The sequence below is a fragment of the Electrona antarctica genome (assembly GCF_951216825.1).
Source record: "Electrona antarctica genome assembly, chromosome: 4".
NCBI lineage: Eukaryota > Metazoa > Chordata > Actinopteri > Myctophiformes > Myctophidae > Electrona > Electrona antarctica.
In genome coordinates this window covers 27,155,347-27,182,041 of record NC_136809.1, presented here as the reverse complement: position 1 = coordinate 27,182,041, position 26,695 = coordinate 27,155,347, and the positions used below count along the sequence as shown (strand labels likewise).

At 43.7% G+C, this 26,695-nt stretch overlaps 1 protein-coding gene across 9 annotated transcripts in view; it reads left to right on the top strand.

Moving 5' to 3' along the window:
• lrba (LPS-responsive vesicle trafficking, beach and anchor containing) overlaps positions 1–26,695 on the top strand; it is a 312,184-nt gene that overhangs the window by 229,742 nt on the left and 55,747 nt on the right. For all 9 annotated transcript variants that reach the window (XM_079499894.1, XM_079499893.1, XM_079499897.1 and 6 more), the window contains exons 44-46: positions 6,327–6,467; positions 9,284–9,403; positions 15,327–15,479. In XM_079499894.1, the coding sequence (XP_079356020.1) occupies positions 6,327–6,467; positions 9,284–9,403; positions 15,327–15,479 (414 nt within the window). The remainder of the gene's footprint in view (positions 1–6,326; positions 6,468–9,283; positions 9,404–15,326; positions 15,480–26,695) is intronic.

The following is a 26,695-nucleotide window of genomic DNA, read 5'->3' as shown; positions in this document are numbered from 1 at the left end:
ACACACACACACACACACAAACACATACTGTATATTTCACATGTGCGTACACATTATGCACACACGCACGCACGCACGCACGCACGCACGCACGCACGCACGCACACACACACACACACACACACACACACACACACACACACACACACACAAACACATACTGTATATTTCACATGTGCGCACACATTATGCACGCACACACACACACACACACACACACACACACACACACACACACACACACACAAACGTTTCTCACAACTCACCTTGTCACATATCACATTCAAACACCCCAAACATCACAACCCCCAGCTCCCACGGGGTCATCCCCAGCCCCCCCTCTCTCTCCATTTCTCTGTCTCTCTCTCACCAGCCGTCCTGTTCAGTCTGCCAGTGTATCGCCCCTCACTGTGTACAGCTGTGTAATTTCTGTGTTTATTTGGTTTCATGTTGCCCAGTAGGCTGAAATATGACAGCCGTAGATGTCCTCCCTGACACGCACGCACGCGCACACAGTCACAGTCACTCACACACAGGCAGCGGTGGCCGAACGGATAGCGGCGCGGTCTTGATACCGGAAGGTTCCTAGTTCGAATCAGCCGTCCGACACGTTAAAATTACCACCGCTGAAGTGCCCTTGAACAAGGCATTGAACCACTACGATGAAATGTGTTCTATGAGCAGGCCCTGGCTGGAAACAAGTTCTTGAGCTTAGCCCAGATACCCTGGGTAAATATAGATTTCATTTCATTTCATTTCATTTCATTTCATTTTCATTTCACACACACACACACACACACACACACACACACACACACACACACACACCGTCACACACACCGTCACACACGCACACCGCTTTACAGGCACATATGTACAGACACTCACAAAGATACAAATGCACTAAATTACACATGCGTGCAGTCGTCGTGCACACAGAATCACATCCGGTACACATACATAATGCTGGCACATTCATTCACGCGCACAGTGCACACCCAAAACATGTGCCGCACACACGTGCACACACACACACACACACACACACACACACACACACACACACACACACACACACACACACACACACACACACACAGAGAGAGAGAGACACCTCCTCGGCTTCACTGCTCTGCTTTGGAGTTTGGACATCTCTGCCTCTGTGCTCAGTCAAGCCTTCTCGCCCCAGGGAGGAACCCAAACAGAGAGAGGGGGAGAGATGGAGAGGGAAACAATCAGAGAGCAAAAAGGGAGAGAGCGTAGACGTAGAGGAACAAGCGAAACCTCATTCTCCTTGAAGAGTGAGAGGTGGAGGGAGGGAGGAAAAAGATGAGGGGGTGGGTCAATCTTTATTACATCTGTTTTATTCATGCTGTTGACAAGGCTGTGATATCAGCTACACAACCGTTGGACCGTAAGGAGACTTGCAGCTTCTAGGAAAAGGGCAAGGCGGTGGCGTGCTGAGCTGTGGCGTGTTGTGCAGTGGCGTGTAGTGCAGCAGCGGCGTCAAATATCCCCCCCCCCCCCCCCCCCCCCCCGCCCCCAACACACCCCTCCTCCACGGCATTTGAGTTCGGTTTGTTCCTCTTGTTCAGGTGGCAGTGTTTCTCTAGCTTTGGTCTGCAGTGTCGCTCACCTCTGTCCCTCCCAGGCTCCCACCACCACCCATCCCCCCGGCCATCCATCCTTCCGTCCACCTGGCTCTCACCGTTCGTCTTTGGTCATCTCTGGTAGAAATGGGTCATGTGAGAGAGGCCTTTGGTGACACTGAGGAGGCGAATTGCTGCGAGCGCCCGCATGACACACACTGTCATCGTTCCCAACCCCCACCTCCGTACAAGGGGGGGGGCACACAGGATTTATGCTCCCTTTCTGCCAGAGTTGCTTTGACCCCGGGGGACTCTCTTATCATAAACCCTAACCCCAACCTGACATCAAACACTGACCCCCCCACCCCAACCCCCCTCCCCAGATAACATTGTAGTCACGATAAGCCGGGGCGAGAGCAGACTGCCGCTCACGGGCTTCCTTGTCATACTGAAGTAGTGACCGCTCGGATGGATTTTCCTCCACTCATCCTACCCTTCTTCCCTCTTGCACCTTTCCTCGTTCCAAGTCCACATTGGAATTCTCGGAATAGCTGTACATTTGTGGATGGGAATGAACCATTCAGCATGCCTGGGTTCACAGGGTGCTGAGCTACAGTATAGCATGCTGTGGTTCACAGTACTTTTCAATCAGGCTGCTTTGCCAGATAAACAATTGAACATAAGTGCAATGTATTTGCAAGTAACTGAAATGGCTTATTAAATGATCTCACTACCTATATGGAATATGTGCAATGAATGAGACCCTGCTATTTTCAGCCGGATGGGCTAATGGCGTATTGATTTCACCATACGCGTCCCATATGTTTATTCCCCCCAAGGCCCTCCATGCCATTTTCGCTGTTTAAATAGGGACATTATACGTAAACACTTCTCAAAAGGCTGTGTTGATTTATGGTTCAGAGTTCCATTGTGAAGCTGAGGCTCGGTAAGTTATTGGACTTCATCACTGGTGACCCGTTCTGAAATTGAAGTAGCTGCCGGATATCATCCATGTAACAATCTTTAATGTTAGATTGTGGCTTATGGTTTGTTCTCTGGGAACTCACATTTTCAAAGTGCAGTCTATCTCACAGGCAGACGGTGATTCTTTCTTTCAGGGAATTGAGTTGGTTCCTGTGACATACAAGTTGACATACAGTATTGATTCAGGAGGTTATTGCAGAGAAGCGTGAAGGTTTTGGCAACATAACATAACGCTAGCTAATAACTTCAAGGTAGTAATGTCAGCATATTTCCACAATATTGGGACTGTTTCAGAGTCACTGTAAAATAAATGCAATCTGGGAACCCATTTGGTTAAAAAATAGAAAAGAAAAAAAGGGGGACATATATATTGGCTTTGTTTTTGCCTCTGGGGGAACCACGTCCTTTTTGTCTAGAAACAATGTATATGGAAAGGAGGTAAGATCACCAACGTCATGCAATTCCAGACGGCAGATTCGTCGCACCATGGGAGCCAAACTACACCTGGAAGTTTGGTGGAATGCATCAGAGTCAGTGTGAGAGCCCAGTGACCAGCTCATGAACAAACACTATTTCTGATAAATTCTGAATGACTGAGACCTTTTGTAAAGTAATTGCTTCTGGAAAATAACAGAAGACATATAACACATTGTTGCTGCTGTCCTGTGTTGCTTTTTGATGTGTACACTGTGTGATTTTATCTAAAGAGCATAAAGTACCTTTCTGAATGTATCAAAAGACTTTCCACCGTTTCCTGTCTGGCAGCCAAATCTTGCGATACCTCTGAGACAGAAATATACCTACCGCTGTTTAGATGCTCAATAAAATGATGTACTGTGCACATCGAACAGCAAGTGATTAGAAAACAATGATATGTCTTCTTTCATATTCCTGAACCGATTATATGACAATTGTCATATAATTCTCAATTGTTCTGAACTAATGGTTGTTCACGAGCTGATCCAGCCGGCTCCATTGAGTCCATTCACTGCCATGTATTCATTGAACCTCTGGTGCGAGATTTTCCTCCCATGAAAGTGTCATGGCGCGTACCATGATGTCAGCGGTGTCTCTTCCTTCTGTAAGCTTCCTTGTCTAGAAAGAGGAACTTGGTTTGGCTCCTCCCCTGTCTTAGTCCACTTCCTCCTGTATGCTTCTCTGTTTATTCTTACTAACAACAACACTACATGTTTATATGGCAGTGGTGCACTGCTGATAGAATCTCCTGTTCTGTCTAGAGATTACTGTAAATGTGGTAGGGTCTGATGGCTCAACCAGATCCTGTGCAGATAGGTTAACTCATGGTATGCACTGAAAAGACCGTGCCATTGGCAGAATAATTTATTTATTAATTAATACTAGCAGTCAATGAGTTAACTCTCATAAAATATAAATGGACCCGTACTGTAAGTGTGAAGAACAGAGTAGCATTCAACGGCTCTTTTAAAACAGCAAGCCTATTACCTGCACTTTAGCTGTAGTTACTGCTGAGCATTTCTTGCTAATTGCACTGCGCATTAGCTTCACAACAACAGCCCTCGTAATGCACGACCCAATCTTCCCAAGTCCTGATTAATAACCGATTAAAAGCAATACGAGATAAAAAAAGAAAAACCTCTTTAACATGTCTGCTTGCTCTTGCAAATGTGACAGAGTCCCGTTCCGCGGTTTGCTTTCCGGTCTAATTACAACTATGCAATTGGCTCATTCATCTGAGCGCGCTCATCAGAGTGCTAGACGCTCGCTACGACATATTAGGCCAATCTGCGGTGGGTAGGTTGTGCAGCAAGGCGTTCCATCAGCGTAGCGGCAGGGATGGCGGTCTGATGTACGCTGCTGTCACCATCGCTCTGTTGCAGCTACTGCTAGCTGAGAGCGCCGGTCCTCGCTAGTAATTTACTGCAGTAAACAATGTAGGACTCACACAGACACACACACACACACACACACAAATACTGCACACTTCCTCACCGCCCCCCACGCTCCCCTCCCCTCCCCTCTCTCATCGTGGCCCTCTCAGTCTTTTTTATTTTATATGCCTCCTCTCCCTTTTCTTTTTTTAATGAGCTGACTGTTATTAGGGCTATAAATCAGAGCAATGGGAGTGATGTATAATTCAGTGTGTGTACTCACCCACCCTTAGTGGCCCAGTGGAGACCCTCACTGTGTCACTGTCAGCTCTGTGCTGCGCCATCTGGCCACAGCAGGCACTGCACGTCTTTGCCACGTAACAATTGTGATGACCACCCCGCCGCACACACACACACACACACCCCCACACACACACTAGCACTAGTTCTCAAGAGGAATGAAATGTTGGGGATATTGCAGGGCCCCTAAAAATGTCATGGTTCATAGATGTATTAGTTATTGTTCAATTAATGTTAGGGGTTCAATGCGATACGATCTGGACAGAATGTTATGCAGCTCCCCTGCATACAAGCACAGTGATACTTAAATATTAACAATATAAAAGTATGTACTGTATATATACCACACAGGAAAACCATGTTTGTCTCTTACATCAATCTGTTCTACTGTTGTAAAACACTAATGCAAGCTCTCTCTCTCTCTCTCTCTCTCTCTCTCTCTCTCTCTCTCTCTCTCTCTCTCTCTCTCTCTCTCTCTCTCTCTCTCTCTCTCTCTCTCGCACACGCACGCTATTACTCCTGCACAGTAGCAGCAGCAGAGATCAATATCTAAGCCATGGCCCAGGATGAGTCTGTGTGACAGGCTCCCTATGATATGAGAGAGATCCAATCGATCCACCCCCATTCTAGAGCCTCATCCTCAAAAGACCATCATTCCATTACCATTGATCTGCTCTTGCTGTGTGTGTGTGTGTGTGTGTGTGTGTGTGTGTGTGTGTGTGTGTGTGTGTGTGTGTGTGTGTGTGTGTGTGTGTGTGTGTGTGTGTGTGTGTGTGTGTGTGTGTGTGTGTGTGTGTGTGTGTGTGTGTGTGTGTGTGTGTGTGTGTGTGTGTGTGTGTGTGTGTGTGTGAGAGATGGAGAAGGCAGCGTTTGAGAGATTGAGGCACAGCTAGACTAATAAAAATTGACCCAGACTGAAAGTGATTTCTATAAATGAGTATTTAAATAATAGCCGAACGCCACAGGGTTATTGGCTTTTCTTTTGCTGGGGGGAGAGAGGAATGGAAAATTAATGCAACTTCACCATTTTTCTCCAGTGCAACAGCAAGGCCGCTGAAGAGTGCATTAGCTACAGATTAATAAAAACAGTAATAGAGGAGGAACCCCCGGCCTGCCTATTGATGTTCCTTATGGGCCCTCTTTCATCGTAACACATTAGTTCTCTCTGACAGAGTACAGCTGCAGGGGCTGTTTCTCACAGGCTGTAAAAAGCACTCTGTGGGAATGGATTGATCTCCGTCTGAAGAAACATCATCTAATATTCATTTGAGATTGCACAAAGGTTACTGGAATCATTTTTGCCTCTCCAGTGGTGTTTGCCGGTTCTGTGCTGCAGGTGTTGGTGTTCATACAGTAGCTGTGACACAGCTGGTCTTACTTGTTTGTCTGTTTTTCACTTGATTGTTGTTCCATGTTTACTGTGTGGATGTAGAACAATTTGTTTAATGAGAGCTGTTGTGTAACCCGCCATGTTGGAATCTTGACAACAGAAAGAAACGGCTCTAAATTCCTTGAGCAGTATGATCAAATCCTACATTGTACATTATTTGTACATTACTAACCAAGATGACATGATGTGATTTCTCATGTTCTTTTTTGACAGCCCATCGGTGCTCTGAACCCCAAGAGAGCTGCGTTCTTCAACGACCGCTTTGAATCCTGGGAGGATGAACAGGTTCCCAAATTCCACTACGGCACCCACTATTCCACTTCCAGCTTCACCCAGATGTGGCTCCTGCGCATCGTAAGTCGTTACATCATGTACAGCAGGGGTTAACTTCTCACTCAGACAGTTTTGCGATCCTCCATCAAGTCGGACCTGGATACGAGACAACACAGTTGTGTTCACCTAACTTAAGTCTTGTCACCAAATGGGTTCACAGCCCATCGTTTGAGAAATACTGGTCTACAGAATAAGTCTACTTTTACGGTACTGATGGTGGCTAACCAGATGGCTGTTTTCTTGATTGTTTGGAATGTAATTTGTTTGTAAATTACTTGTGTAAAATGTATCATCTCATCTTAATACATACATATAAACATAGCATTTATATGCAATGGCCTCAGTAGCATTTACATTTTTATTTAAATCTTAATAGAATAGAAAGAAAGTAAGTGTACACATTTATGATCTTTCATTAAGATAGAGCTAGATAGACATCCCATTGCTTTATTTATTCATCATCTGCCTTTCGGAGTGTCATACGGTAGTTAATGGATGTCTAAAATGAGCTCCATGGCTCAGTATTGTCCCTTTGATTTATATGAAGTTGATCTGATAGGCCTTATTTACATGCAAACGAATGCAGCCCACATTGTTCCTGACTAGTGTTATTTATTGGTGATTTGTCTGACTTGTGGCCCTGTAATGATTGAAGCACACAGAAGTAGCTATCTGGTTGTAATACAGATTTATGAAAAAGGAAGGGATGTCCGCACACTGAATTGTAGCTTTCAGGAAAATTCTTTATTTGTTCCTGACGAAGACCCACAGTGGTCGAAACGTTGTAAAGAACAAATAAAGAATTTTCCTGGGAGCTACAATGCATTGTACGTATATTTTTGACCAGCACCTGTAGAATTTCTGGAGATGTGCGTGCTTCCTGTCGGATCCTATCTGTAATACAGATCTAACCATTGTAGAAATCCCTATTTTTACTGCATGCTTCGTATAGCGCTGTTCTCAAAGGGGATTGTTTGGGAGAAATGAGAACAATTTTCAGTACTCACTAATTGCGATACAGGATAGGTGGGCACTAGGGACATCTGGGCACCTCGATATACAAATGGCTGTACTGTATATTTGGAGGGCTATTATATTTGACACAATCTGTCTTCCCTCAGCACACCCAGACGGGAGAGGGACTACTAACCCTGCTGTCCTCTCCAACACACTTCTCCTAGCTGTTGTCTCTTTATCTCACTGTCTGACTTTATCCCTGTGGAGCCACACTATTGATCCCAGCACATCATTACCAAGCTTACGCTAATGCCACTTTACCAATGGACCCTTAAGTCGAAGTGTCACATAGAAAGCCAAATCAGAGTAAAGCAAAAAGTAGCTTACACCCGGATTAATTTATACTTTCAACCTTACTACTACTTTGTAGTACTAGGACTTATCAGAGGAAATGATGTGTAAAAAAAGAGTTTTATGCATTTATAATAATTATTAAAATAATAATAATAAATTAATAATTTACATTTGGGGGATATCTTTCACAATAATAAATAAAACATGTTCTAGACATTCTAATTATCACAAAAAAATATATATTATAGGCATTTTAATTACTTTTATCAGGGTCAAAGGTCATAGGTTAATTTTCATGAAAAATTGTCCAGAGATTTTGAAGTTGTGTGAATTTCTGCCTCTTTGGGGGGTATTTATATGCAAATATCATGACCAATGGCATTGCAAGACTAAACAATGAACAGCAATGATATGTTGATATATTAAGTAAGAAATTCATTAGGGGTAGCCTTTAAGGACTACTGTAATGTTGTGAACTGCTCTCACACTTTTTGCCTTTATCACAAAGTCAGGAATCAGAATGTTAAGTAACCCAACATAACGTTTCTCAATAAAAGTTGTTCATATTGTCGACTACAACCCTGTCAGAACTGCTTTGCGGTCCTGAGTCAGTAGTTGGCAGACACTGTTTCACAGTGTACTTAATATTCTGTTGTATAAGCTGTTATAAGATTAAATCTGGTTAAACCTCAGACAGTTCTTTACAAATGAGCTCATGGCATCTTAACCCAGCCTTAATTGGCTGTCTCCACTACAGTATTAGGGTTAGCAGACTATAGTTGTTGCCCGGCTAATTGTGTCCATGTCATTGGGGGCTATTGTTTCAGAGCGACAGCTATTGATCTGCCCAAACAAGATTAAACATGATTAGAAATGCATCAGTAACCATATGAGCCACTAGGAGTGGCTAGTACACCAGTTAATTTTGAATTTAATTTGGGTTAGTTTCAGTTGAATTTGTAAATGTATACTCCTAAGTACTATTCGTTAAAATAAGTTTATGTTGGCTTAACTTGGCTAACATCATAACATGCATTAGCATGTAGATGAATGTAAATGTGTAACAATATTAATTCTAATTAATAATTAATATTGTTGTTTTTCGAAGTACTATAGAATTGTATTGAAATTGTCTTGTGCTTATGTTAACCACATCATTTCTACATAAATCTAAAACTCAATAGGATAAAAAAAACATTGGAAGAGTACATTGTTCATACCATATAATGATGTTGTGACACCTTTTGACCTGGAGATATCACTGTATACAACTTTGGAATTCTGTAGTTTGGTCCAAACTGTAAATTCATAAATACAGTGAAATATTTGTTTTGCAGGAATTTTCTGAGGCTATAAAGCTCAGCGGGAACCCAGATATACCTCAAATTATCAAGAACATTACATATAGACCATCACAATAGTAAAACAATGTAGAGTTTGGTGCAGGCATACTATTCACATTAGATATTGTCAAATTCAGTTAGAACTCAGAGCAGGTACTGACAGCATCTGTATCTCATTGACAGGAGCCCTTCACCACATTCTTCCTCAACTTCCAAGGAGGCAAGTTTGACCATGCCGACCGCACCTTCTCCTCCGTGTCCAGGGCATGGAGGAACTGCCAGAGAGACACATCGGATGTCAAGGTACGGCACCCACACATACATAAAACAGAGACCATGAAGAAACCACACCACGCACATACTGTCACAAACTCATATGGACCAGACACATCAGCAGCACTTGACTGAACATACCGATGAACTCTGTTCATAATGACTTGTAACAAGAGTATAGTAGCAGAACAGACGCAGTATATGTAGGAGAGTTAGTCCCTATCCACCATCGTCACAGACAGTTAGATGGACAGATAGAGGAGAAGAAAAATAAATTCTCAAGAGCCGTGTCTAGTCAGCACCAATCAATGTCCCTCTGCCGTGAAAACTTTGTGGACTTCCTGATCAAAGCCTTAGGGGCTCGGCGGCTTGCTCCATCTCCAGCCGTCCGTCTCACATTCGGCCGGTCATAACCTGGACTTGAACCTCCCCGTCACCAGCACCACCACAGAACAAGCCTCTCCTGGGCTCTGTGCAACGGGCCCCGCAACAAGCCACAGGGTGATTCTCATATCGCGAGCCCCCCCTTCCCCCCCAAAACCCCAGTGCAGCCCTTAGCAAGTGACCCCGCCCTCTTAAAACATTTACGACTACAGTCGGGCCATTCCGTAACAAATGTCAGGTTCGGCCCCCACAACCCTGGCATTGGGTCACTGAATGGAGGAGAACGGTGGTGGTGGGGGGGTCGATGCTTGATTGCGTTTACCAGCCACCGCCTCCCTCCTAATCCCCCCACCCTTACAGATAAAACATATGGGTTGTATTACCGCCTAGCTGGCCGCTGCTTGATTGCGAAAGCTCAACACGAGCCCTCGTTTGCTCCCTCTGTCTAGACCTGTCAGCGTGGATCAAACTGTGAGCGCTCAGTTTCAGATCAAAACACACAAAAAAGGGGAGAAAGAAATCTGGACCACATCTCTCTCTCTCTCTTTCTCTCGCTCTGCCCTTCTCTCTCGCCCTCCATTTCCACCCGAATTTTTTGCATATTTTCAATGAAACTCCATCCCACTTTTATCCGCCTGGACGCACGCATTCATCTTGCAGGCAAAAGGGGAATTAGCTGCAGAGATGTATCAATTTAGCATGCTTAGTGCAGCATTTAGCTTAGCTGTACGGCCATTGACAGCAAACCTCTGTGCCACAATCAGAGAGCAAAAAGCCCCAGTGTTTTTATATCCCACTGTGTGAGGGGAAAAAAGCCTGGGTGTTTTCATAGAAGGAGGTGATAATAGGTTAGCCACCCACCCCCACTCCCCCCTCCTCCAGGTCCACTGTGTCTCTAGCCTTGGTGACGCTAGCATGACCTGCGGGGCCACAATCCCCTGACCCCCAGCCCTCAGCCTTAAGGCATCAGAGTGAGGGGGGAGGAGGGCGGGAGGGAGGCAGGGAGGCGAGAGGGGCTAGAGACAGCAACAGTAGTGGAAGTGTAGCAAGGGGAGCCCAGGGGCCAGAGAGAACCCCTCCATTCAGTGACCCGTGACAGGACAGGATTGGGGATCAGAGGGGCCAACCTCTGACCAGGCCAGAGCACAGGGGCCACTGAACATAATGGGACACGCAGGACAGGCTACAGTGTCAGAGTATGGGCCCCAAAGTCCTGGGTTATTTGGAAGGGGTGTGTGTGTGTGTGTGTGTGTGTGTGTGTGTGTGTGTGTGTGTGTGTGTGTGTGTGTGTGTGTGTGTGTGTGTGTGTGTGTGCGTGTGCGTGTGCGTGCGTGCGTGCGTGCGTGCACTCATACATAATAGGAACATTCTTGTGTGCATTATGTACACCTTGGCTTATGCCTAATTACATGCGTTAGTGTGTGCACACATGCATGTGTGTTGTTCATACTACTACCTCAGACTGGCCATATTTATTTCAGTCAGAGGAGTTCAGTAAAGCCTCGGGCCTCGTTAAGAGCCTGACCTCGACTCTCAGGTCAGCTCTTGTAGAGTTGGAGGGGTTTCTGAAGTGAGGAAGTGGCGTGTTGTTTTAAGCCCAGTGTGTTTGCTTGCTCATTTGATTAGACTTTCTTCTCTTCTTCCCCACTGATGAGAGGTAGATAAACTGATAAAGAGGCACACATTTGAACACCTCCACCAAGTGTGTTGCCAAGATGCTCAAAACTGTATACGCTGCCGTAAATCTGCTGTTGGGCTCTTTTTTTTAAAGACTTTGAAGACCACTGGTTCTGTGTTGTTCTCAATATTTTGTAACACCACATCTGTGTACCAACCATTAAACCACTAAGACAAAGGACTTCTAATAGGGCATTGCAGAATATATATTTATAAACTACAGTATCTAGACAACAATATCAGTTGTTTTTTATGTAATTTCATGAATGAACTTCAGAATGGAGGACGTTTATTTTGATTATACTGCAAGTGTCCCTGTATTTGTCGAGTAGTGTGGTCAAGTAGCAGCAAGGTAAAACTACTTCCACTCCTGGCATCACATCATTGAATATGAGATAAATGGGGGGCGGGCGAATTGAGCTGTTGAAACACTTTCCAAAATGTGTAAACAATAATTGTGTTACACTGTAACACAATTATTGTTTATGGGAATGACAAATTATACCAATGTTACTGTTTTTCCAAATAATTCGAATTACCAGAATTTCTGTTGCCCTTTATTTAATTTCAATATAATTCAATTCACTTAACATATATATTGACCGACTATTCTAAAAAATGTTTCAATATCATCATTATGAATCTCTATCCCATTGGACAGAATTGTTTTAGAGGACACGGACTTCTATGGCCTGATGAAAGTTAATGTTAGGGGTCTCATGAGAAAGTTTGAAATGCCCTGTACTAGATCACAGCTTGGGGCGTTCTGCACTCCTGGTGCATGGATCACATTGTAAAATATACGTGGACAGGTTTTTATCAGGAGGAGTTTTCACGGCCGTATCCTAGTTACATTCGGTCATGTCAGCTTCATGTGTTTGTTACTGGGGTCTGGTCAGCTCTGATGTCAGTGTGCCAGCTGCTCTCTGACTTCCACATGCTCTCCAGTCAGCACTTTTACAGTCAATTCAAATCAAAGGAGCTTTATTGGCATGAAAAAACAGACGTTTACATTGCCAAAGCATGTGTCAAAACATAATAAAAAACAATTTAAGAAAGGGTATGTACAGTTGGAGGGGGTACAGCATTGTGTTAAACAGAGCTATGTCACATTGCAACGTTATATGTTATATATAGAGGGCATAAAGCTTTTTGAAACAAATAGCAGCAATCTTTTGCAGTCACTTTTGGGATAATTTAGCATTAATAAGGGGCAGAGGTAATACTGTAAAATGTAAAATAAATCCATATATTCAAAAGATCAAAATGATCAACAAAGACAACACAGAATTTAAATGCAATTTGTCATAAAAAAATATGTCAGATTTATTTTATAATTATTTTACTGAAATAAACAAACAGAATTCCAAATAGTCAGCAAATACAGTTGAAAAAAATCTGTTGGTGTAGTTAGTTAGTAGTGTGAAATGAAATGAAATGAAATCTATATTTACCCAGGGTATCTGGGCTAAGCTCAAGAACTTGTTTCCAGCCAGGCCCTGCTCATAGAACACATTTCATCGTAGTGGTTGATGCCTTGTTCAAGGGCATTTCAGCGGTGGTAATTTTAACGTGTCGGACGGCTGATTCGAACTGGGAACCTTCCGGTATCTAGACCGCGCCGCTATCCGTTCGGCCACCGCTGCCATCCGTTCGGCCACCGCTGCCAGTGTCACTACTAGACAAAGTTAGTCACTTACTAAGTTGCTGAGTTAAGTTGTCACCTAGAGTACATTTTAAATCACATCCGTGTTAAGTGAGGAGCGCTCTTGCCGAAAACTACACAACAAAAACTACACAACTAATGAAAGAGAATTAGTTGACGTCTCAATCTGAGCAAGGATTTTCCACTGATTATAGGCTCTATAACTGGATGCCCTGTATTATTGGCTATCCGGTTATAGGGCTTGTCGTTTTCTAAATCTTACATAGTTTTCCTTGACATGGGGACAATCCTCAGAGTCAAACTTTTTCATTACTGCTTCATGCCTAATGTTTATTCAGTGCACAAGACATTTGGCACTGATCATCAGTCCAGTGGTTTGTGAGATCAGCTGTGCATACAGACACACAGACAGACCCTCTTCTAGAGGGCTCAGCCTCAAGGGCCCGTACTATAAAACCTCAAGTTATTATGTTTGTCTCACATATGTATATACACATGATATATGAATATCGTATTCTGCAATTGGAGTGCCCCCTTCCGTCCTTCGCCCGGCTCACTGCCGGTGCAAGGATGAAGTCATGCTTCATGTTTGACACGTGTTTAGCTGACGGGCAAAGCAGCCTGTATTACAAGGCGTGATGTACGCAATTAAGAACACAATTTACTTTCTGTGCTCTCCACTGTCTTTGTTATGCAGAAGAGGAAGTGGCCGCCAAGAAACTGAGATAGCTTACATTCAGGAGCCTCGCCAGCCGTCCCTGCGTGCCCACACACAAACAATTACACCAGCGCGGTTCGCGCCCGGGGGGGGATGCTACGGATTTATCAGCATATTGTTTTGCTCAAACTCAATCTCCAGTGTTTACACTGGGTTCGCCACGCAGAGGAGTTCCGCTTTGTTAAAAATGGAGAATGGTTAAACACGAGCAGGCCGCGTCCCCTGTCATATAGACGAGGTCCTCCGTCCTCATGCCTCCACAGCGAGGAAGGCATTGTTTGGATACAGCAGGATCAAATCCCCATAGTTGCCTGGGAAAGGAATTTGGCTCACTGTGTGAGTTTCTTTTGTTTCTCTGTTTGTGGAAATGACAAAAAAATAAATACTATTAGACAATATTGCTAGACCAGAAGTATCTTGAGAAAGGCTCAGGGCACGCTTGGAGGGTTTGACATCTTATGAAGCGTTGATGTGCAGTAGTAGCAGTGTCATTTCAATGAGTAATGGCACACTGATGTGTCTGTCTGATAAACAAACACCCAACACACAAACAAACACACACGTGCACACACACAGTACAAATATGCACAATGACAGTGATTATCTGCACACATACCTGTATGTACAAAGACGTACGTTGAACCTTATCTGTAAATTAATTATAGATTTACTTTACATAAGTATTTTTTCTCTAAATTGTCCTCCGTCTCAGGGCCCCGTTCTGTTATCTGCCTGTTCTCATCTGTTTCTTAGGCCTTTGACAGTTTGTTCTTTCCAATGCAAAACAACTCTGCCTTTTACTGGAGGGCTGGTTGTGGATTCTATTAAACTGTGGCTTCAGTCTTATCAGTGCTTCATTCTCATAAAGACTGTGTTATCGTAGCCCAGTCATTCTGACGTTTAATTGCAACTGTCATAGATTCCAATTACATCACGCGAAAAGTTAGCAGAGCAAGCTTTTTTGTTGGAAAAAAATAGGGGGAACGTTTTTTTGCAGCAATTGCCTTGTTCCTGTGTTAGCCTGTCTGGATGGAATAAAGAGTTGTTCATACACACTGTACACTGAAATACTTGAAAGTACAATGCAACAAAATATGTAGCTACAGCTAAAGTTTGTGCCCCTGTTGAAGATATACTACTAAAACATTTAATCCATTAAGAGCTCGAGCGCATCTGTTTCACCTTAACGTTTAACCACTTTAACAATTATTTTAACTTTAGCTATTGAAAAACAGATATACAAGTTCATAGAGCTTGTAGATCTGCTATTTTAGAAAAATCGTGAAATTGTGTACAAATCTTTGAATATGGATTTTAAAAAATTGCCTTTGCCTTTGCCACGCTGGCCAAATACATATAATATTTGGGGTCCTTGACAAGAAAACCACTGATATTAGAAACATACGTTTTTCAGAAAACTGTTTTTTTTTAAGACATTTAGTGGAATGTGGTCTCAGGTCTCAATGGGTAATCGATGGGGTATTCCTCCTGGGTTGTGTCTCATACAGGAGCTGATTCCAGAGTTCTTTTACCTCCCAGAGATGTTCGTCAATGCCAACAACTACAACCTGGGGGTGATGGATGACGGGACGGTGGTGTCCGACGTGGAGCTCCCAATGTGGGCAAAGAGCCCAGAGGAGTTTGTCCGCATCAACCGACTGGTAGGAGACGTACTACAAATATACAGACTTGTATACTGTCAAATCCTGAGCTATGAATTGTGTGATAAATATGACACATAATCTGTACCTATGCAAAGGTAAACGCACCCATTTTCATAGAGCGAAGTATCTTATCGCAAACTTTCACGTACTGGCACGTTTCACATGCGCAGGCGCGCTCGCTCAGACACACACACAAATACACACACACACACACGCACACTTGCTCTCACACACACACACACACACACACACACACACACACACACACACACACACACACACACACACACACACACTCTTATTGAGTCTTCATACACTTGTTTTACATACATCTACAGTATATCTATAAATGCACCACATCTCTGTACGTGTGTACGTCTGTAATGCACGTAACTCGAGAACCGTTCGCCACACTGACTTCAACACACGTGTTCCACACCCCCGCGGGGAGTGTAGTGCCCGGTGTAGAGTCGGTTGGACCCACGGTTGTCCGGAACCGCCACAAAAGGCCCCTGCCCGAGCTCTGGACAGGGCCCCTGCCCAGGCTCCATATATGGAGCTGGCCTGTTCTGACATCACAACACTCCATATTTGGGCATGACACAGAACTCCATATTAGGAAAAAAGGGACACAGAGACAGTTACAGAAATCTGCATATATGGGCATAAAAGGGCCACAGACACAAACAGGTACTCTGACACTCCGATGGGCATTGCATAGCCGGGTGGGGCATGGATCTCCAACTTCCATCGTTACCGACTCTGTGCTCTATACACCCGGGCACCGGTCTAGTTACAGTGAATGAAATATAGACTCCTCAGCAGTATTGCACTCACATATACACACACACACACACACACACACACACACACACACACACACACACACACACACACACACACACACACACACACGCACGCACACTTCTCTCTGTCTTCCTCATATGTCATCCAGACCTGGGCTGTCTGAAGTCTGTCAGAACCCCCCTTTCCTCTGTGCTAGCTTAGCAGGAAATGCTAATGCAAACAGACAGTGTTATTTCCTGTTCGTCTCACATCTCTTCCTGTTACCTGAGCCCGCTGTTCCTCCGACATGCCCCGCCACTCTGACCGCTCTGCTGCGAAAGCAATCTAACATCACCGTGGGTGTGTACACGTGCGTGCGTGCGTGCGTGCGTGCGTGCGTGCGTGCGTGCGTGCGTGCGTGTGTGTGTGTGTGTCATGTCCATATTTTGTCCCAACGCATGTGTGTGCATCTAGGGGTCATCATGGGCACATGAGTGTCTACACATATAAGTGTGAGTATGTTTGTGTTTGTGTGTGTAGCAGGATGATGCAGTATCCAGTGTCAGATCTCTCCTTTCTGCCCTCTCAGCCCCAACACCGCTCCACTCCTCTGTGTGTGTGTGTGTGTGTGTGTGTGTGTGTGTGTGTACGCCTGTGGCTTGTTGTCAGAACCACTTGTCATATTTTCATCGCGGACGTTCTCTCCTCTTCCATACGCCCGTCGGGAAGTCAAGATACCCCTCTAGATCAGATTACCTTGCAGTGTTTTAGAAGGTCAAGCAGCACCACATAGACCTAGAGTTACTGTTGTGTCTGCTTCCCTCGCTGAAGTACTTTGTTATGGCTGTTTGTATAGCCCTTATCTCCAAAAAGTTTGTGGAATTACACAGAACTGCCCTGAGACTCCACAAAGGACAAATGTGGAAATGTACACGGAAACTAGAACTTGTGTGTGTGGAGAGATATCATGATAGGAACAGTCCTGGAGACTTTGTGAGACCTCCTGATTTGGGATGCAATCGTCTCCTCTGTGGTCCGTCGTCTGCTCCCCAGCTGTTTGTTTCACTAGAATGGAAAGATCTCTTCTTTTCTAAAAGAAAAAATAAACTAAATGGGATAATTGAAAGGAAGGATTTGGTTTTGATTCTAGAAATATAAATCCGATTTTTGCCTCCAATCAATTTAGTTAAATGAAGCCCTAGGCTGACTTTGAAGTTTGTCTTCCTGTAGGTTAACCACTTCAAATCCACTGTTTAACATCAAGGCTGACACGTGGTGGAGTAATATTTCTATTGTGATTAGGCTGTTCTCAAATCTTTCATTGGAGGAACGTTGATGAGCATGAATGTACGTTCATGCTCATTTGAGCACGGCTGTAGAGCCATATTTCAGTCAGATCGCTTGGTCGCCACTGCCCGGTGTACGATTCCCGTTCTCCCTCATTTCCTTCACCTGCAAACGTATACCTTAGTCGCATGACGTATTTGTGAGTAAATCCAGAGTGTGTCCAGTAGTAATGGGTGCTGATGAGGGCCTGTGACCTGATCTAATGGTGGCGGTCTGATAATCAGTCCACTGATATGGCCAGGCCCCCACCCATTAATCACACACCACAACCCTCTCTCTATGGCTGTCAGTGTAGTCTAGTCCTGGCTGGGTGGGGGTATTGCGTGCGCGTGCGTGTGTGTGAGCTCGCGTTTTTTTTGGCAGGCATTCATTGTACTTGGGACAACAATATTCATTGAGCACATGTGTAGTTTTACACTTTTGGCGTCGACAAACCTTAATCATAGCATGGCATATCAGTAGGGCTGAAGCACTGAATCTGATTTAGTAGGCTGAAAATAGTGTGTTGATAGGAGATGCAGAGAGCGTGAAAGAAAAATGTCACCGCAAATTTAGATTAATATTACGTGATCCCAAAACTTAAAGTAACCATGGCTGTCCTTCAGTTGTAATTGCGTAGCTCTACTGCACTTCATACACTGTGAGAATTCTACCGTGTTAATATACTTTATACATACACAGTATCCAGTATCCAGTGAGAACACTACATTTAATCAACAGTGAAACGAGGCATTGCTTATTTATTTTAACCACTTGAACCCCAGCATCCCACAACATGAGCAACAAAATGGCAGATCTACAAGCTCATAGTGCGTTGCAATGTGATGCGTTAAGAAAACTGAGAGATCGTCTATTTTTGATGAGATTTGGTGTAAACAGTCCAGTTTACTAAGTCCAGAGTTACACATTTTCTCTTTGTTGCTACAATGACAAAGAGCGTCTGTGTGCGCCTGTGTGCCTATCACCAAGGCGGTTGTTATACAACTCATAAAGGACATACTGTACTGCAACAGTATCTGCTGCTTGCTAACCATACCGTATGTGTGTATTTCACCTTCGGTCAGATGATGTGAATCAACAGAGAACACACACCTGATTCACCTTCATTATCACTATCGTCATGAAGCTGAGCTGCATTGCTGTGATTGTGGAATGAGTGTGAGAACTGCCAGGGGATGAAATGGGGAAAGATAAGGATGCTGCTTCCAGGAAATGTATTAAAAATGAGAAAATAAAGGTGCGAACTTGAGTCCTGCGCCCACTGATTCCCTTGGTGGTGTGCCTTATTTTATGCTAAAGCCAGTGTCGCGCATCGAATATAGCCGACATACGCAGTAAGCGACCAAGTATAAATCGAGTGTCATTTAAACACCCACGCACTGCATGTATGAGTAAGTGCACGTATCCACACCTGCTGGTTACAGTGCTGAGATCGATAGACCTCTAGTCTTTTGTTTCATGTCCTACTGTGTGCAAATCCAGTGCTATTGATCCATGGTCCGGGCAGCTGGAGGGTGGGTAACGAGCACTCCAACACTCAGTCTATTGAAACAATCACAGAGACTGTGTAGCCTGTGTTACCCCCCCCCCCCCCCCCCCCCCCCACACACACACACACACACACACACACACACACACACACACACAGTGGTGTTCACGTATACTGTATGTGGAGATTTGAGTTAATTTCTGTAGTCTAAACAGTATGACCCTCAGTTTCTAATAGCATCGTCTCCCCCACATAACATCACATTTTGAGAGGAGTCCAAATGCACTATGGAGATAGAGTTTCACACAGATAAGACAGACCGACAGACGGAGACAGACAGACAGACACACAGACGGAGAGACAGACAGACAGACACACAGACGGAGAGACAGAGAGAGGAAGTAGCAGACGAAGGAGACCGGAGGATTAAAGGGAGGATAAGAAGGGAAGAGAAGAGAGAGGGATGCGTGGGCGGACGGGTCTCTGTTTGTGACAGATAGCTGGCATTAGAGGGTGTCAGCTGGCAACCAGGGTACTGCAGAGAGAGAGAGAGAGAGAGAGAGAGAGAGAGAGGAGTTAATGGGCTGTTTGGCTTCTCTTTAGCTGTGTGCTGCTAATGGCCCAGCAACACTGACAGCAGGAGAGAACATGCACATAGATAGACACACTCAGGCACACATAGGGCATGCATACATGTACACACACACATAGGCACACACACTCAACAGACGCACACCACCAAAGTACATGCGTGCAGGCCCATGCATACACATGAACTGACACACTAGTGCTCAGATGCATACGCACGGGCATACAAATAGTCCCACACTCACACACACATACACACACACACATACACACACACACACACACACACACACACACACACACACACACACACACACACGCTCTCTCTCCCCTGTTGTCTGCTCGCTGGTTATGAGCCCTGGATGATTAACAGTTAATTAGAGCTCAATCTGGGAAGCCCATTAAAAGGCCCTCATAGTAAAGGATTGTGGCACTGCTCAAAATGCTGCTGCCTTTTTTTTGTTGTTCAGAGAGAGAGAGAGAGAGAGAGCAAGAGAGAAAAGGTCCAAAAGATGAAGTGGTTTGGGACTAAAAGTAAAATAAAAAGGTCCAAAAGATGAAGTGGTTTGGGACTAAAAGTAAAATAAAAAGGTCCAAAAGATGAAGTGGTTTGGGACTAAAAGTAAAATAAAAAGGTCCAAAAGATGAAGTGGTTTGGGACTAAAAGTAAAATATAAATCGTATCTTAAGAGTACGAACTTTATAAAAACAAATCATGTCAATTTAGATTTTAATTTCATTTATTTTTTGTCTGTGTCCGGGGCTAATCTCGCAAATCAGTGTCAAATCTTCTGTGAGTTTTCACTCTGTATGCTCTTTTAAATATGTATTATATAATAGAAGTCGATCAGGCTGAAATGACAGTTAATATGTTTACAGACAGACACTGTGTAGAGAGAGAGAGAGAGAGAATATTTTGTTTGTAGAAAATTGTAGAGAAGGTTATACCAGTATACAACAATACAAGGATAGTATCATAGTACTAACCCCACACTACAATTTGTTTGATGTTTGTGTATGTATAGTATGTCATACCAGTCCAATTAATGCTGATGACGCACAGTTATACATATCTGATAATGGAAACTACCTGGCTCAGACCAATGAATCACAGTTATACATATCTGATAATGGAAACTACCTGGCTCAGACCAATGAATCACAGTTATACATATCTGATAATGGAAACTACCTGGCTCAGACCAATGAATCACAGTTATACATATCTGATAATGGAAACTACCTGGCTCAGACCAATGAATCACAGTTATACATATCTGATAATGGAAACTACCTGGCTCAGACCAATGAATCACAGTTATACATATCTGATAATGGAAACTACCTGGCTCAGACCAATGAATCACAGTTATACATATCTGATAATGGAAACTACCTGGCTCAGACCAATGAATCACAGTTATACATATCTGATAATGGAAACTACCTGGCTCAGACCAATGAATCACAGTTATACATATCTGATAATGGAAACTACCTGGCTCAGACCAATGAATCACAGTTATACATATCTGATAATGGAAACTACCTGGCTCAGACCAATGAATCACAGTTATACATATCTGATAATGGAAACTACCTGGCTCAGACCAATGAATCACCGTTATACAGATCTGATAATGGAAACTACCTGGCTCAGACCAATGAATCATCCAATGCGTTATTGATATTATAGATTGGATTTAAAAACAAAGAATAACAGCAACACTGAGATTTGTTTACTTTGAGATTGTATGTCCCCTGTCAAAAACATGGGCGTGATTTTGAATGTTGATCTTAACATCCAGAAGCATACCTTTAGGAATATACTGTATCTAAAGTACCTGTAAGATAGTTCATTCCTTTTAAAGTCTGACAGATTCTGAAAAGCTGGTTCAAGCTTTTATTTATTTTCAGCTAGCTTGATTACTGTAATGCACTTTTTGTCGGACTGACAAAGCAGGTGTAATCTCAACACCAGCTTATTCAGGATGTTGCTGCTGATGTATTAACTAAAATCAAAATGTTTCAACAACATTTTAGAGTATGTTTTAAAGTTGTTTTTACATGTATATAATGGCTCTTCTCCTTCCTATGTCGTTTACCTGCTTACTGAATGCACTCCTCAAACATAGAATTCTAAAGTTCTAAATTATTGTACAGTATCTTCAGTCATCATTGGAATTCCCTGCCACTCGAACTAAGGTCTTCTACAACAGTGTCAGCGTTTAAAAAGCAGTTATTTTTGCAATCCTTTAGTTAGTTGTTTTTTGTTCTAAAAGAATCACACTCGTGTGAAGTGAGGAGCACTCTTATCATCGTACATCATCATCACATAATGATTTGCTCGTCCACATATGACGTAAATTCTCATTGTTTGTCAATGGGAATTTAATGTTTGTGTAGAACAAAAATAGACGATTTTCTTGTCCGCATATGACGTAAATTCTCCATTCATTGTCAATGGGAATTTAATGTTTGTGTAAGACGAAAATCTACACTAATAGCTGAATATAGGAGGGGAATAGCTGAATATAGCAACCAAAAAAAAACAATATATATATTTATATTTAGCACCTGAGCTTCGTCAGGTGCTATAGCACCTGACGAAGCTCACGGCGAAACGCGTTGTGCTAATAAATAAGTTGATGATGCAGTAAGTTGTCCGTCTTTGTTCCCTGGAGTGTGCAGTCCCTTCCTTGGAAGGTTTATCTCTCTTTTTGAAGTATATGCCTGCTAACTAGACTTGCACCTCCCATGGGTTTTTTGGATGTGCAGGATTCCCTTTTTTGTGTATATATACATATATATATACTGCTGTTTATCTAATGTTTTGTCATGTTTGATCTTTGCCTACTTTTGACACACATTGTGTCCACACATGGGGCCTGTCATATGAAATACGCTCTATAAATAAACTTGACTAGATTATCACCCATATACCTTTGCCATTGTCTGAGCAGCCCAACTGAGGGAAGGTGTTTCAGACATACTGTAGTAGCTGCAAGGCGAAAGCTGATGCTGCCTGTCAGAGGTCGGATAAACTAGGGCAAGGACAAATGCTGGGATATTTGTTCATTACATACCCATAACTTCATTTATTCACAAAAACTATTTTAAGTTAATAGATTGGCATTCCTGTCAACCAGGAGCTGCCCCGGTGAACTAAATGGTATAGTCCCAATGGGAGTTTCCAACAGCATAGGGGAGAGTTGGCTCAGAACACTGAAAGGTGCATGTTACTGGCGGTGTGCCTCACTTTTGTTGGTACGGAGCCATTGTGTGAAGTGCTGAAGGTCACTGTTTTCCACTCTTTGTTTTGGTTCCTTTTTGCACGGATAAACTCCAGTGTCTCCTGAGCCGTGAATTCTACCAAACCATCTCAAGCAACCATAGATACTATAGCAATATATTGATTATTTACTTGATTACCTACTTCTGTATAATACAGCAACCTACTTTGCCGGGGCACGCAATGACACGTATCGATACCGTAACTCCCATGGAGCTCCTTATGGAGTGATTACTTCCTCATTGGTGTTTGACAGGCTGCTGAAATGTATTTCTATTCAAGCAACCATGTTTGTCAGCGAGTTTCATACTTATTGCCGCATGTTGCTGTCAGGTAGAAACTCCATTTTTGTGTTGCACAAAAGTAGTGAACATAGCAAGCTTTACAATGCTTGTCCATGTAGCTTGTAGATCTGCAATTTTCACTATTTCTGAAAGGTTCTGAGTTACCAGTATCCGTTTTAACGTCCGGAGACTCCGTCCAGGACAGGCTTCAGACGCGCCTCCTGCAGGAGACCTGTCTCAGATCTGAACCCATTTTATATGGAGCCTGCTGCGACCGCATGCCGTTGCTGGTATCCATAATGGTTCGAACCCATGACCATCCGCACGTGGTTATATCTGTCAATGGATTTTATGAACATTTCCAACCTTGTTGTGAATAGATAATAACTGCATTGGATCCATTGGAAGACAGCATTTGTACAAGGTTTCAGCCCCTACAGTGACATATATGTTCCATATATTGTGATGTCACATGACGTGCCATCAGCCCACAGTGGAACTTCAGCTGTGCTGTTCAGTCAGTTGCCATATAAACCCTTGGGGAAATATGGCATATGCTTTTGCAATGCATATGTGTATATAGGTGTCTTGTTTGTGTAGGCATGTGTTTCATGTGTGTGTGTGTGTGTGTGTATGCATGCGTGTGGAGGTATGTGTGTGTCTGTGTTTGACTTGTTTTGTTTGAGGTGACCTCTGACTGAGGATTGGTAAAGCATGGGTTGAATACATGGGTTAAGGATATAGAGAAGGATTAGAGGGATTTGAAACAGGCCTGTTGGACACAAACCAGTTGTGTACCATAAAGTAATTACACAAACACACAGTGACACACACACACACACACACACACACACACACCACATAATCATAACAAGAATATTAATAAATACACAGGCACGTTTACACACACCTTACACCGCACGCACGCACATCACACACACATCGCATACATACTGTACACATCACACTCAAGCACACACTCACACACTCAGAGAGCAGTCTTTCTGCAGCGTGCCACAGAGATCAAGGCCCGCATGTTGTTTTTAGCAGGAGGTTGGAGGAGAGGTTAAGAAGTTGATCCCTCCTCACAGCAGATAACTAGACATCTCTGGGCTCCGTCAGGCTTCCCAGCATTCCACCACATATGACTGCATCTCACTTCTCCACCTCTTCGTCTGCTAACCATTGCAGGTGTGTGTGTGTGTGTGTGTGTGTGTGTGTGTGTGTGTGTGTGTGTGTGTGTGTGTGTGTGTGTGTGTGTGTGTGTGTGTGTGTGTGTGTGTGTGTGCGTTGGTCTACCGTTTTGCCGCCAGTCACATGGAAAACGAGAACCTACTCTTTCTTCCTTCTCCGCCAAACGCGAGAAAGCTGTGAACTAGCTTTTAATTGCTTTTAGCTGATATTGCTACCGCAAACAACACTCTGGGACACAAACACACAATGGCCGCGGCCATTTTGAAGATGCGCGTGCATCCACTTGCATTGTCTGCTCTGTCTTCAGACAAGCGTTTAGCAGGCGCTGTGATACTCGCGGTCCACTTTTTCCACCACCGACCGAGAGAACAACCACCAGTGATGTCAACACACACGGAATTGTTTCATAGTAAGATGCGATTATGGATATTTGGTTATTCAAAGTAAGTGTTACGTGCGATAAAACCCTGGCAGTACACTATCGATGGATTAATTAATGCTGGCGGTATTAAGATAACGGCGAAAGGACATTAGGTGTAGAAGAAAATATGGAATACAATGTACTGTAGCTATATTTGAAACGTATCTGAGCACCCTTACCGTTAACATCTCTTCTAAGATATATTACCTTCCGTTATTCAGACAAATGTTGCGAAGCCCTTTCAACCGCAAGGAGCCTGTGTCTCACATCACATCTCACATCAGTTCTACTCCAAATGTTTAGTTCATCTCACTAACCTGGCCTGTTGGGAGTGCTGCTGACAGACACACACACACACACACACACACACACACACACACCCACACACCTTTTTAAAGGGCCTGCCCATTCCAAGTAGTGACAGGCATGTCAGCTAAAATGGCTCTCACAGAGCCAGACAGAGAGAGCGAGACGAGGCTTGTGTTGAACTGTGGTGCAGTCAGTTGAGTGACAGCACAAAAGTACAGCCTGAAAAACATGCCATTTATTTGGAACCAATACTGTTATTAGCCTGGCAAAAATGATTGATTAACGATGACCCATCCGTAATAGCCGATCTACAAGCTCGCAACCCGATCTGCTATTTACTACTTTGGTACTTTAAGTATATTTTGAATGCAAATTATATTGTCCTCGGTAAGATTTTTTGTATTTTTATATTGCAGCGTTGCTTCTACTACCTCTGTACTACTAAAATAATTTGATTACTTATTCCACCACTTCTGATTGCCTGAGAGCACTTTGAGTTCTCACATAGCCTGACCTGACAGCTGTTGTCATGGCAACTCCCAAGGAGTCCCCCCCCCCCCCCCCCCCCTGACACGGATGTTTACATGGCCACAGCACGCTAACAGACAAATGTCATGTTAGTGTGAGCCGAGTCACCTTCCCCACCTCGACCGCCTCATGCACCCCCCCTGTGAAAGCCCTGTTACCCTGAAGTTTGTCAGCTCCATACGCTGACAGCTCCTCACACTTACATCAAGTGTGTCAACATGTCGGACAAGGCCATTATCCTAGCAGGTTGTGATCACGTGCTGTGTGTGTTGGTATTTCGGTCATTGATTAAAGTTAGTGTATCACGTCGTCATTTGAAAGACACATGATTCACTTACAAGAATGACAATTTGTTTATCGGCCCCCCTCCCCCACAAACATGTGTGCACGAGAATCTTATGAATTTCGTTGGAAGCATTGATGTTAGGCATGAGGGAGAGACAGCAGGGAAAGACGTGGAGGGAAGACAAAGAGATGGCTGGTCCATTGGTCCCACATTTTCCCCACCCGTCACACACCCCAGCTATACATGAGGTCACAGTTCACACTTGTTTACATTTGCCTCTCATCCCCACTGTGCTCCCTGATCAGGCACCGGCTGGGACGACCGTAATGCTTTTCGAATGTTTTTCCCCCATAAAGTCCCCCCCGTCGCACCCCCCGCCTCCATCACCCTGAATCGTATTTTCTCAGGAGGTTCTGTACAGATGGAGTCGTCATTGTAGATGGCTCATGTGTTGAACCGCTTCTGCCCTATTGCCTTCATCCCTATGAGGAATTGTTAGGAAGAATCAGGGTGTCCTCTGATCTCTTTACAGCTGTCAGAAGTTTCAAGGAATTGTCTGCTAGCTACTGTAGTTGACTCATAGACCGCAGCATTTAGATTTGAACTGTAATTAAACTATGAAGGGGGACTACACTAATTTGTTACCACTGTATACAATAACTTAGAATACAGGATACATTCATAAAGGA